The sequence below is a fragment of the Chelon labrosus genome, assembly GCF_963514085.1.
Source record: "Chelon labrosus genome assembly, chromosome: 24".
Classification (NCBI taxonomy): Eukaryota; Metazoa; Chordata; class Actinopteri; order Mugiliformes; family Mugilidae; genus Chelon; species Chelon labrosus.
The window spans coordinates 5,483,990-5,496,324 of NC_140357.1; the positions used below are offsets into that span (position 1 = coordinate 5,483,990).

General features: G+C 43.6%; 1 protein-coding gene across 1 annotated transcript; it reads left to right on the forward strand.

Annotated features, from left to right (window-relative positions):
- The first annotated feature begins 303 nt into the window (after positions 1 to 303).
- On the forward strand, positions 304 to 8,833 carry mrpl39 (mitochondrial ribosomal protein L39). Its single transcript, XM_084574248.1, has 9 exons — positions 304 to 488; positions 2,470 to 2,676; positions 2,779 to 2,918; positions 3,003 to 3,102; positions 6,871 to 6,938; positions 7,249 to 7,361; positions 7,448 to 7,513; positions 7,599 to 7,800; positions 8,686 to 8,833. Exons 1-9 carry the CDS (start codon positions 452 to 454, stop codon positions 8,764 to 8,766), a joined length of 1,014 nt encoding a protein of 337 aa, XP_084430374.1. The 5' UTR covers positions 304 to 451; the 3' UTR covers positions 8,767 to 8,833.
- The last annotated feature ends 3,502 nt before the right edge of the window (positions 8,834 to 12,335 follow it).

The following is a 12,335-nucleotide window of genomic DNA, read 5'->3' on the forward strand; positions in this document are numbered from 1 at the left end:
CAGATACAAGATCATAACTTTTGAAATCCATGCAATCAGCATAAGAGCAACAGTCTTCCAACACCTATGAAAGAGAATGAGGTAATTCAGAAGTAAATTGTAGACACCATAAATAACAAAGCAGGAGTGCTTGTAGGAATATCAAAGAATTATTAGACAGAAATATAGCCCATATAAAATAATAATATAAATATAAAATAATTATTGCAGGGTTTCTTCATAGAGTTAAATGAATACCAGCAGCGACACCTGCTGTCATAACCCAGAGCAAGGGTCACGTGGAACTCCCAGCTCCTGATATCAGTTCCGCTCCGGACCCAAATAAACGTTGCACACCCGGCAGGCATGGCGTCCTTCAACCACAAGCGCTTGTAACAAACATTTATCTAATACTCCTCGTGTAGCTGTTTGAAATATATTTTTTTACTTACCTGTGGGATTACTCGACACTATGGCGACCAGGGCCGTGCGGCAACTTTTCCAGCGTCGTAAGTACCCGCTAGTTAGCCGTATGGCATTAGCATGGGAGCTAGCAGCTTGTAACCGTGAGCTTCACAGGTTAAAATACACCTTGATTGTTAGTTTTATTGATTGTTAGTTCAATTTTATTGTTATAGTTATTTGTACTCGGCATAGCAGGGGAGGACAATAACGGTTTACGGTTTTATTCAGCGTCAGCGTCAGCCAATTTAATGTAATTAAATACATCTGTGCATCTTGATATTAGCCAAAAGACTGGAGCCTACATTTCCCATAATGCAACTCCTCCAGAGTAGAGCTGAACAGGTAATCTAGCACCAAACTAAATTAAATCATTATTTCTGTCAGTGTAGTTAAGAATATACATGATAGTCTCATTAAAATGAATGTCCTCCCTCGCCTACTATATCCCCTTCAGATGCTCCCCCTGTGCATAACCAAGAAAACTAACCAGGATTTAGAAAAGGCACTTTCGAAATTTATTTGGCATGGTAAAAAAACCAAGGCAGAAGTTCAAGAAATTGCAGGTACCCACAGATATGGGTGGCCTTTCTGTGCCAAACTTGATGTTTTATAACTGGGCCTGTCATGCACGCCACTGCTGGCTATGGTTACATGCATATCTTAAAAGAGAGACCTGTATTGATGGCATGACCTAACTAAGTATATGGGAAGGAAAAACATTAAATCTCTGCCTTCCCCTATAACCCAAAATCTGGACTTTCCTGCTATCATTGGCTCATCTGTGTTCTCCTCCTGGCGGATTAGAGGGATACATGTAATTGGTGACCTGTTCAGAGACAACATTTTAATGTCCTTCCAACAGTTACAAGTAACAGTTCATGTCCCCAAGCAACATTTCTTTGCATTTCTGCAAATGAGGCATTTTATATCTTCCCAGATTCCACTCTCCCCTGCCAATTCGTCCAGTAATTACATAGAGAAATTCATCCTGGAACGCAAAAATGGAAAACAGTTTATATCATCATTTTACTCACTCCTTGGTTCCTGTAATGCATGTGACCTGCCAAGTGTCTCTAGGAAGTGGGAAAAGGATTTGGATACTGAATATATAGAAGATGACTGGCAGGCTGCTATACGTCTGATTAGTTCCACATTCACATGCAACAGGTTCAGGGAAACTCAGTACAAGATAGTGCATATCGGAGAGAAGGAGGGATTCATTTTGTGCAAGCTGACAGGGGTAATATGAAGTCTGTGCAGTAAGTGCCGCTCAGATAGGGTCAACACACTTTCATTGCTTTTGGGAGCGTAAGATGATCTCCAGATTTTGGACGTTTATTTCCAAGGTGATTAGCGGGATATTCAAATTAAAAATTAATAAAGACCCCGGTGTTTTTCTCCTTGGCCTTCCCTCTAGGGAACTGCACCTCTCTGCTACACATTACAAACTTCTTGAGAAGCTCCTTGTAATTGCTCGGAAGTGCATTTCGCACAATTGGATTAAGAATTTCCCACCGAGTATTACCCTTTGGTACAGAGAGGTGTTTAACACCCTACCCCATGAAAGATGACAGGCAGTCTGGAGGGGGGAAAGATGATCTGTTTTTAAAGGTCTGGACACCTTTCCTAGACTATTTACCTGCTGACCTGAAGACCTTGCTTCTAAGGGGAGGACACTTCTCTGAGTGGAGGTCCCTCCAATGACCTTTACATGATGTGGCTCTGGTGACTGGTTACCCTAAACTGCGCACATAATGGGCTTGATATGTTTCGGCAATCTCAAGTTTATTATCATCATCATCATTATTATTATTCTGTGCTCTTATATTGTTTGACTGTCTGGGAGAGGGCAGGGGGGTGTTATGTTATCTGTTTGTCATTATCTGTATACTTGTTAAAACTCAATAAATAGTATTATTTAAAGAATATACCTGATTATTTATTTTAATTATTAGTACTCAACATGTTTAGAAGCAATTAATAAGTGATACCTGAATCCATCCATCCATCCTCTACCATCCACAGGTTTTGCGTCAGCCTCGGCCGCTCTGCGTCCGTCTCCTGCTGAGGTACGCAGCCAGCGCAACGCCGTCTTCTCCAGAGAGCAGGCCAGACAGCGCGCTCTGTTCCCCCGCATCGAGAAGATAGAGGTGTCCATGCAGGGCCCCGGGCTGGATGGCACGCTGCTCATCATGAACAAGGGGATGTCCACCCCCATGAGCTGTGCCAGACGTAAGTGAAGTGGACCCCCCCCCCCCCCCCCCCTCCAGTTTTAAGCATTATTGCAACCAGTCAGGTCTCAGTTTGACCTCTGATGAACTCTGTTTCCCACAGATCTGACTGAGCATCATGTGACCAGCTCGGCTCTGGCCCTGGTGGACGGTGAACCGTGGCCCCTCCACCAGCCCCTCAACCAATCGTGCTCACTCACTCTGCTCACGTTCAAAGAAGACGACCCTGCGCTGGTCAACCAGGTCTAACAAATAACATCGATGTAGATGTATCTAAACAGAATAGAGAGACAAGCTTAAAATATCTGTGTTTTGTCTTCCCCTCAGGCCTACTGGCGTTCCTGTGCCGCCCTCCTGGGCCAGGTACTGGAGACAACATTCAAGGATGACTACACTCTGGAGCTGCTCAGCACACCAGAAGTGCCAGGTACTTAACACTACTCACAATAAGTAACAAAAGGAAAAAATACCAAGGCACTCATCTAGAAATAATATTAAAAAGCCTTTATTAAATCACATGGCTTGGAAAGGTAAAAAATGCTCCTACGCGTTTCGGCTAGGGGCCTTCATCAGGGAGTGTGTCCTGAATAGTAAAGAAACAAACAATTAAAAGAACTGGTGAGACTGGTACCAGGTGCTGGCACTCAATTCATCAGCACAACAGACAAAGGAAGTCATATTCAAAGTCCAACAGGAGGGGGCCTCGCAGCCTAAAGAAGATTCAAAAAGTATAATATCATGATCCAATATTCCCCAAAGAGTCACAAGCATATATACCAGCCCATCCATCATAAACATAAAGCTATCAAAGAGTTACGAGTGAACAGTTCTTACAAAAAATGATAAAATTCTAAATCCTCATTGAGTCCTGGATATTGTGTTGCTTTTAGCTTAAATATCCAAAAACTCTCCCGTTGGTTGAGTTGCTTTTGTCTATCACCTCCCCTTAAGGTGTGGGGTATATGATCAATACCTATAGCCCTAAGGATGGAGGGATCGCTGTTGTGTTTTACTCTGAAATGGCGAGCCATTGGGTAGTTATCATTTTCTGTTTGATTGCATATTTAGAAATTCTCAGAAATTCTGTCTTGTAATCTCCGTTTGGTTCTGCCAACATAAAACACCTCACATAGAGGGCATTCCAACTTGTATATTACAAAAGTGGTTTTACAATTGATAAAGTGTTTGATTTCATAGGTTCTGTTACCATGTATATCTTGAAAGTTTTTGCATTTGGTCACGGTGGAAATTTTCAAAGACAAGGAAGGTTTTCTACATTCCACTATATATAGAAAATCTACCTCTCGCAATACCATACTGCATGCTACAAGCTGTCACCCAAAACATCTGAAAGAAAATATCCCCTTTGGTCAGTTTCAGAGACTTAGAAGAATTTGTGATCAAACTGATGATTTTGATGATAAAGATGGAAGAACGGTTTATACAGAGAGGCTACAGTAAAAGTGTTGTCCATACTGCCAAAAATAAAGCAAGAAATCTTGAACGACAGCCACTCCTGAAAAATAGAGCTACTAGGCGGTGCTCAGAAAGAGTTTTCTTCTCTACGAGATTCAGCACAGAGGCCAATCACATTAAAAATATAATTAAAAGAAACTGGAACCTATTACAATGTGATGTCTCTCTAAGAAAGATTTTTTCAGCGCCTCCTATTTTCAGCTTTAAACGTTCACCTACTCTGAGTGACAAACTGGTCCATAGCTACTTACCAGCATCTCCTAAATCTACATGGTTATCAGCTAAACCTCAAGGCAGTTTTCAGTGTGGCCAGTGTAATCACTGTTCCACCGTGACCAAATGCAAAAACTTTCAAGATATACATGGTAACAGAACCTATGAAATCAAACACTTTATCAATTGTAAAACCACTTTTGTAATATACAAGTTGGAATGCCCTCTGTGTGAGGTGTTTTATGTTGGCAGAACCAAACGGAGATTACAAGACAGAATTTCTGAACATAAATATGCAATCAGAACAGAAAATGATAACTACCCAATGGCTCGCCATTTCAGAGAAAAACACAACAGCGATCCCTCCATCCTTAGGGCTATAGGTATTGATCATATACCCCACACCTTAAGGGGAGGTGATAGACAAAAGCAACTCAACCAACGGGAGAGTTTTTGGATATTTAAGCTAAAAGCAACACAATATCCAGGACTCAATGAGGATTTAGAATTTTATCATTTTTTGTAAGAACTGTTCACTCGTAACTCTTTGATAGCTTTATGTTTATGATGGATGGGCTGGTATATATGCTTGTGACTCTTTGGGGAATATTGGATCATGATATTATACTTTTTGAATCTTCTTTAGGCTGCGAGGCCCCCTCCTGTTGGACTTTGAATATGACTTCCTTTGTCTGTTGTGCTGATGAATTGAGTGCCAGCACCTGGTACCAGTCTCACCAGTTCTTTTAATTGTTTGTTTCTTTACTATTCAGGACACACTCCCTGATGAAGGCCCCTAGCCGAAACGCGTAGGAGCATTTTTTACCTTTCCAAGCCATGTGATTTAATAAAGGCTTTTTAATATTATTTCTAGATGAGCGCCTTGGTATTTTTTCCTTTTGTTACCTATGGACACAGCCCTTAACCAAAGAGCACCATCGTTTAGAAAAGAAATAGATAAGAAATAAGAAAAACAGTTCCAGGCAGCACTCCTACCTTCTGTTTTTTCACACTACTCACAATAAGTTAGGGATATTGTGAGAGACTCAGTGGATGTCATACACACGGTGTTTGTTTCACTTCAGAGATTTTTGGGATAGGGAGGCAATTGTATTGGGGTGATAGACACACCTCATTTTGTGTTTTCCACGTAATGGTCTCACTGTGTACAGTGTGCCTTACATATTGGGGCCAATACCAAAAAATACTAAAAGACAACCCTTTTCAATGTGGCATCAATTTCAACATTCTGTGGGTATAAAAAGCTGGTATTGTCAGTAAGTCCATCAAGTTCATCATTCAAACAGCCATGAACACACAACGTCACTTAACGGACGAGCAGCACCACCTGGCCGTAGCGCGCCTTCAGGTCGGTGGCAGGCAGTCAGATGTTGCTCGTGAACTTGGTGTGTCTCAAAGTGTCATCAGCAGACTTGCATCAAGACACAGTACTACTGGCAGAGTTCGTGACAGATCCAGGAGTGGAGCCCCACGAGTGACGGACCGCAACGATGACCAGTACCTAAGGACCTATGTACTCAGACATCGTTATGCAACTGCCACACAGCTGCAGGCCCGTTTACCAGACGTGAGGGGTACTAGGGTTTCCAGACAAACCATTCGCAACCGACTCCACCGCTTTGGCTTGAATGCCAGACGACCGTTGCAGGTGATTCCACTGACACCTTGAAGATCATGTGACCTGGACAATGCAGCAGTGGTCTACCGTCCTGTTCACTGATGAGTGTCGGGTCACCTTGCACAGAAATGATGGTCGTCAGCGCTGCTGGAGAAGGCGAGGTGAGCGATACGCCGAGGTCAACATGGTCCCCGGGGTTCGCCTTGGTGGAGGAGGTGCAACAGTCTGGGCAGGCATCACCAGTCAGCGCAAAACAGATTTAGTTATTGTAGATGGCTCAGTCACTGCACATTCTTACCTCAGAGACATCACAGAACCCATCATCATCCCCCAATTCCGCCAGCACACCCCCAACTTTCTGTTCATGGATGATAATGCCTCATATGGTATGGCCAGCAATGTCCCCTGACCTGAACCCCATAGAGCATGTCTGGGAGCAGCTGAAGCAGAGACTGGATGATCGTACCCCACCCCCACGTGACCTGGCAGAACGGCGTGTAGCACTTGTGGAAGAGTGGAACGCATTGCCTCAGAACAACATCATGAGGCTAGTGAGGAGCATGAGACGTCGCTGTCAAGCTGTCATTGCGGCAAATGGTGGAAACACCCGCTACTGACATTGTCAGTTTTTGTTATTTGGGGCTATCCTTGTTATTGTCTAAATGTTTGGGGTAATAAATATTAAACTAATGAAAATGGTGTTTCTTCTCATTCATTATTAGTAATATCAAAGGGAACTTTTACTTATTTCATTAAAATTCAGACCATGTAAATAACAATATAACTTATTGTGAGTAGTGTATGTCTGCTTCAGATTTTTAGAATGCATAGAATTAATTTAATTATATGTCATGTATTTCCCTGCAGTGACTTCAGGGGCCTTCTGCTGTGATGTGGTGCTCGACCCTCAGCTGGACTCATGGACTCCCTCTGAGGTGTGGATGGAAGGATGAGTTAAACTTCTGCATCTCTGATAAGGAGACGCTGTTTTAGACATTTATTGTAGTGCTCCACTAGAGGTCAGTCTCTCAGTCCAGTACAGTTACAGTAATGTTGCCGAGCTGCAGGGAATTTGTCCTCTTGGCTATTAATAATAATAATAATAATAATAATACATTTTATTTATAATGCACTTTACATCAAAGATCTCAAAGTGCTACAGGTTTAAAAAAAAGTAAAGGTATTCTTGGTAATCCGTTAAATGTGTCCAGATATTGAATCCTAAACATGACTGTTTGTTTCTAGGAGTCGTTGCGTTCTCTGACCAGAGGGGCCCAGCAGCTGATCCACCAGGACCTGGCCTGGGAGCCTTTAGAAGTGGTCCCGTCCGTGGCGATGGAGGTCTTCACTCACAGCAGGTAGAGTGGCGTCTCACACTGTGAATTAGAAATTACATTATTAGAAATGCTCAGTAGTGACAAATTGTTGCTGAACTTTCTCCCAGGTGTAAACAGGAAGAGGTGGAACAGAAAGCCGCACAAAACCCCAAAGGCAGAGTGACGCTCTACAGGTGATAATACGCTGTAAATAATTATTAAATGTTCCAGTCATAACTGTTAATAATGCATTTTCTGTAACATACATCATCTTTGTAGATGTGGAGACCATGTTCTGCTGAGTGGGGGCCCCCTGGTGGCCAGGACAGGCCTGTGCTCCCAGTATGAGGTGACGGCCGTCCACAGCCTGGGAGAGGGCTCCTGGGGCCTCCATCGTAGAGCACAGGGCCTCTCCCTGCCTCTACAGCTGCAGGCTCACCACACAGTCTGGAGGAAGCTGAGTCAACGAGCAGAGAAACTGGTAAGAACTCACTTTTTATCTCCTTTTATCCAACAGCTCAGAGAGGGTAGTTACTGTTAGGTCTGGTTTACATCCGTGCCTAAATTCCTGGCTGTTCTACGTTCAGCCAGCAGTCCTTGGCTGCAGCCATCACTTCATATTTCACCAAGCAGCCAGAGGTGAGGATTTAACACTTCTATTTTTACTGCTCTGCATTATTACTTTGGCAAACACAGAGCTGTAATCTCCAGGAAAAAAAGGCAGTTCTCATCCTCCTTATGAAGGACAAACGGCTGTTTTCTAAACTCGACATCAAAAACAGGAGATCCAAGGAAAAAGTATTTTTAAATCTGCAAGTTCTGGACAGTTGTGACACTTGGATCCGCTCTGTCTGCATAACCGGAGCACTAAAGGAGGAGAAGCTTAAAATCAAACTAGGCTACGAGTTAATTTTGGATGGAGATATCTTTTGCTGCAGCTTTTCTGGCATTCATCACTGATGGAGGGGGAAAAAAGATGTACTCATTAATAGACTCTTTGGCAACTGGTGACATAATGTGCTCTGTGGCCTACATTTGATGTCACTGATTTGAATATTCAGGAACCACAACTACAATTATATCTTAAAGTCAATAAAAATATTGTTGAAAGAAAATGTTAACATAGGAGTTTATTTCTGTTCTTAATTTAGCTCATCTTTCCAACTGTCTGCAATATTGTGCTTATTATTTGCAAACGGAACTCACCAGAAAGAGTAGGGAGGCATGTCCCCCCCCCCCCCCCCCATCCGCCTCCAGCTGGCGCTCAAAACACACGGCCCACGCTGTAAACAGTCTCTGAAATTGGCCCTATGGGGGAAGCATCTACCATCACAGTTAATATCAGATGTGTTTTTCTTTTACTCAGGTGGACGTGCCAGGACCTGACCAAGTGACCCCACCCTCCCCTCCTGACTCCAACCAGCCAACACCCCCAACCTCTGTGTAACCTGCCACATACTAATATCTAATTGTATCATAAGTTTAATATAAAAAAATAAATATGTCTCTCTGTGTCTCTTCCACTCTTCTTATAGAAGTAGAAGGAAACATGGGGGAGTGTGTGTGTGTGTGTGTGTGTGTGTGGATTGAAAATGTGTAGACAACAGAAGCTGAGTGTGCGTGCACATTGGCTGAAGGCAGCAGTGCAGCTGTTGTGCCTATCACTCGTCAAACAGGTGGCTCTCAATCCTGTGAGTGTGTTTGGCAAAGTGTGAGAAAGTGATTTGATTTGTTTTTCCCCAGGATTCCAGGCAGTTTGACACGACACTGACACAAAGAAACGGTTACAACTTGGTAAACCTCTTTGACATGTGAGCTTTGGATAAACAAATTACCATCAACATTGTTTGCTTTAAACTCCATCAAGGCCCCTGTGCAGCTGTTCCTCCCACTTCTGTGATCCCCACCCCCAACATACACACTGACCATGTGTGAGACACACCCAGGACTTGGAGCCCTGTGAGATGTTTGAATCGTTGCCCCCGAATTCCTGCCTACTTTGATGAACAAACATCAACTAACACTAATTTGTGTTACTTATGTGAATGTGATCTATCTGTCTCAGGTAGTGGGTATATAAAGTTGGAGAGGAGAGGAACGATCGATGACAACAGTGAATGAGGCTTCAAGAAAAACCCCAGGCTTTCACACATATCAGACACATACCTTGTCGATGGATCATTCCACCATGCATGATGCGAGCCACAATACAGTGGTTGAGTTCGTTCATTTTCAGAGTAATGCCCTAGAAGAGAAAGAGGGACAATGCTATCTGCCACATGTAGACTGAGGCATAGCTAGATGTTGAATTACAGTGAAATAATGTTGACGTTTCATCAACATTGGTCTACACACCATGGGTTCATCTGTGTTCTTCTGAAACTGGACCAGACGGACCCTGGTGACGTTCTCCAAGTCCATGTCTCCGTTAGTGCTGTCGGGGGAGTCACCGTTTAGATATGGTGAAGTAGGTGGGGGGGTCACTCTCAACGCCTCGTCACTGTAGACCTCATGGGCCACTACATCGTGGGTCTGCAGTAGAGCCTGGGCACAGTATAAAGGTAGAACGTTTGTCTCCCTTAAAAAAACCAAAGTCAGCTTTGTAAGTTACGTCCTAAAAGCAAACAGGCTGTGTGGTTTTGCAATATGTCATGGATAATTTGGCAGTGTGGAAGCTGTGGATTCAAATCTTTATGGAGTCCACCACCCAAAGTGAAGAGTCAAATGCTGCTCTTGTCTGGTCTAATAGCTCAGGCTGTTAGGAGACTGCTTGGCACTCTGGAAGTCATGGGTTCAAATCTTATGAGTGTCAGTGAATTTTGAAATGCAACACTCAAAGTGAAGAGTCAAATGTGCAAGACATCATTGCTGCTCTTGTCTGGTCAAATAGCTCAGGCTGTAAGAACACTGCTTGGCAGTCGAGAAGTCATGGGTTCGAATCTTATAAGAGTCGGTGTATTTTGAAGTCCAGATTCCCAAGTGAAGACTTAAAAGCGCGGAGAAAGAAGGTTCAAGTGCAAAGGGTTCTTGGTGGCGTGGTGGGTTAGAACCGCGGCTGGAAGTCGCAAGAGATTGGTTCGAATCCCACCCGGTGTCGGGGGCCTGGAACCGTTGGGGCCGCTGCCCCTTCGCGTTTCCGGGCAGCAAAATTCGGGGGTTATCGACCCCAAATGTACCATCGACTGGAGTTTTACAGGCAGATTTGACCCTTCGATGGCCTGGAATCTGCCAGATTATCCGTGACATATTGCATATTTGAAAAATTCGCTGCGTGAATCAAATCACAAGAATCAAAAAAAGGGTTGCGACGGATTTGCTTTTTGACGATGCAAATATTGCAAATATGCAATACGGGTAATCTGGCAGATTCCAGGCCAGGCCAGGTCTTCAAATCTGCCTGTAAAACTCCAGTCGGTGGTACATTTGGGGTCCATAACTCCCGAATTTTGCTGCCCAGAAACGCGAAGGGGCAGCGGCCCCAACGGTTCCAGGCCCCCGACACCGGGTGGGATTCGAACCAATCTCTTGCGACTTCCAGCCGCGGTTCTAACCCACCACGCCACCGAGAACCCTTTGCACTTGAACCTTCTTTCTCCGCGCTTTTAAGTCTTCACTTGGGAATCTGGACTTCAAAATACACCGACTCTTATAAGATTCGAACCCATGACTTCTAGAGTGCCAAGCAGTGTTCCAACAGCCTGAGCTATTTGACCAGACAAGAGCAGCAGTGATGTCTTGCACATTTGACTCTTCACTTTGAGTGTTGCATTTCAAAATTCACTGACACTCATAAGATTTGAACCCATGACTTCCAGAGCGCCAAGCAGTCTCCTAACAGGCCACGCCATTTGACCAGATAGGTGCAGCACCGATTGCATGCACGTTTGACTCTTCGCTTTGGGTGTTGGACTTCAAAAGTCACCAACACTCATAAGATTCAAACCCATGACTTTGAGACTGCCACGCACGCATTGGGGAAATTGTAAACTGCAATTTCCCCATTGCGGGACTAATAAAGGTTTTTCTTATTCTTCTTATCGAACAGCCTGCGCTATTTGATCAGACAAATGCTGCAATGATTTCTTGCCCATTTGACTCTTCACTTTCGGAGTTGGACTTTTAAGTCATTTCTTTAACCCATGTCTTCAGAATCCCTAAGAAGCGTGTAATTTACTGAGTGATGCACAATGAAATCCATATTGTCAGATTAACTGCAGAGGGGTCGAACTCTTCAAGCTATTAGAATAGAGTTAAAAACATACAAGATTTTTTTTAAAGATCTTTTCTTTCCTCTGCGCATTTGCCATCAAACATAATTTATAAACTGATAGTTTAACATATAACCTATAGGTTCTCTGAGGAACTCTTGTACCTGTTGATGCACAAAGACTCCTACATCAGGATGATCTTTATTCCCCCCCACAAGCTGTCTACAGTCAGATAGCAACCTACACTCTTTGATTGGCTCCAAGACTTCCTGACTGGCAGGCCCCTGTCGGTCAGGATTAGGAAGAGGACTTCAGCCAGCAGTCTTACAAAGACTGGCACTCCACCAGGGTTGTGTCCTCAGCCCCATCCGGAACATCAGTGTTGAGAGTATTGTGACCAGCTCCATCGCTGTGAGGTATGGCAGCACTACTGTCATGGACTGCAAACGAATACGGAGAGTGCTGCAGACTGCTGAGAAGATCACCAGGACTCAACGGCCCTCTCTGCATGTAAAAAGACACATCCCGTGGTTGTGGAAAAGATGTTTGTCTGTTTGAGAAGGGTCAAATCATTGGCATGCATCAAGCAGAGAAAACATCTAAGGAGATTGAAGAAACTACTAAAATTGATTTACGAACTGTCCAACACATTATTAAAAACTGGAAGGATAGTGGAGAACCATCGTCCTTGAGGTAGAAATGTGGTCAGAAAAAAATCCCGATTGATTGTGATCGCATAAACACATCAACGTTTCGTGAAATCAAACTGAAGAAAAACAACAGCAGAACCTAGGGCCATGTTTAATCG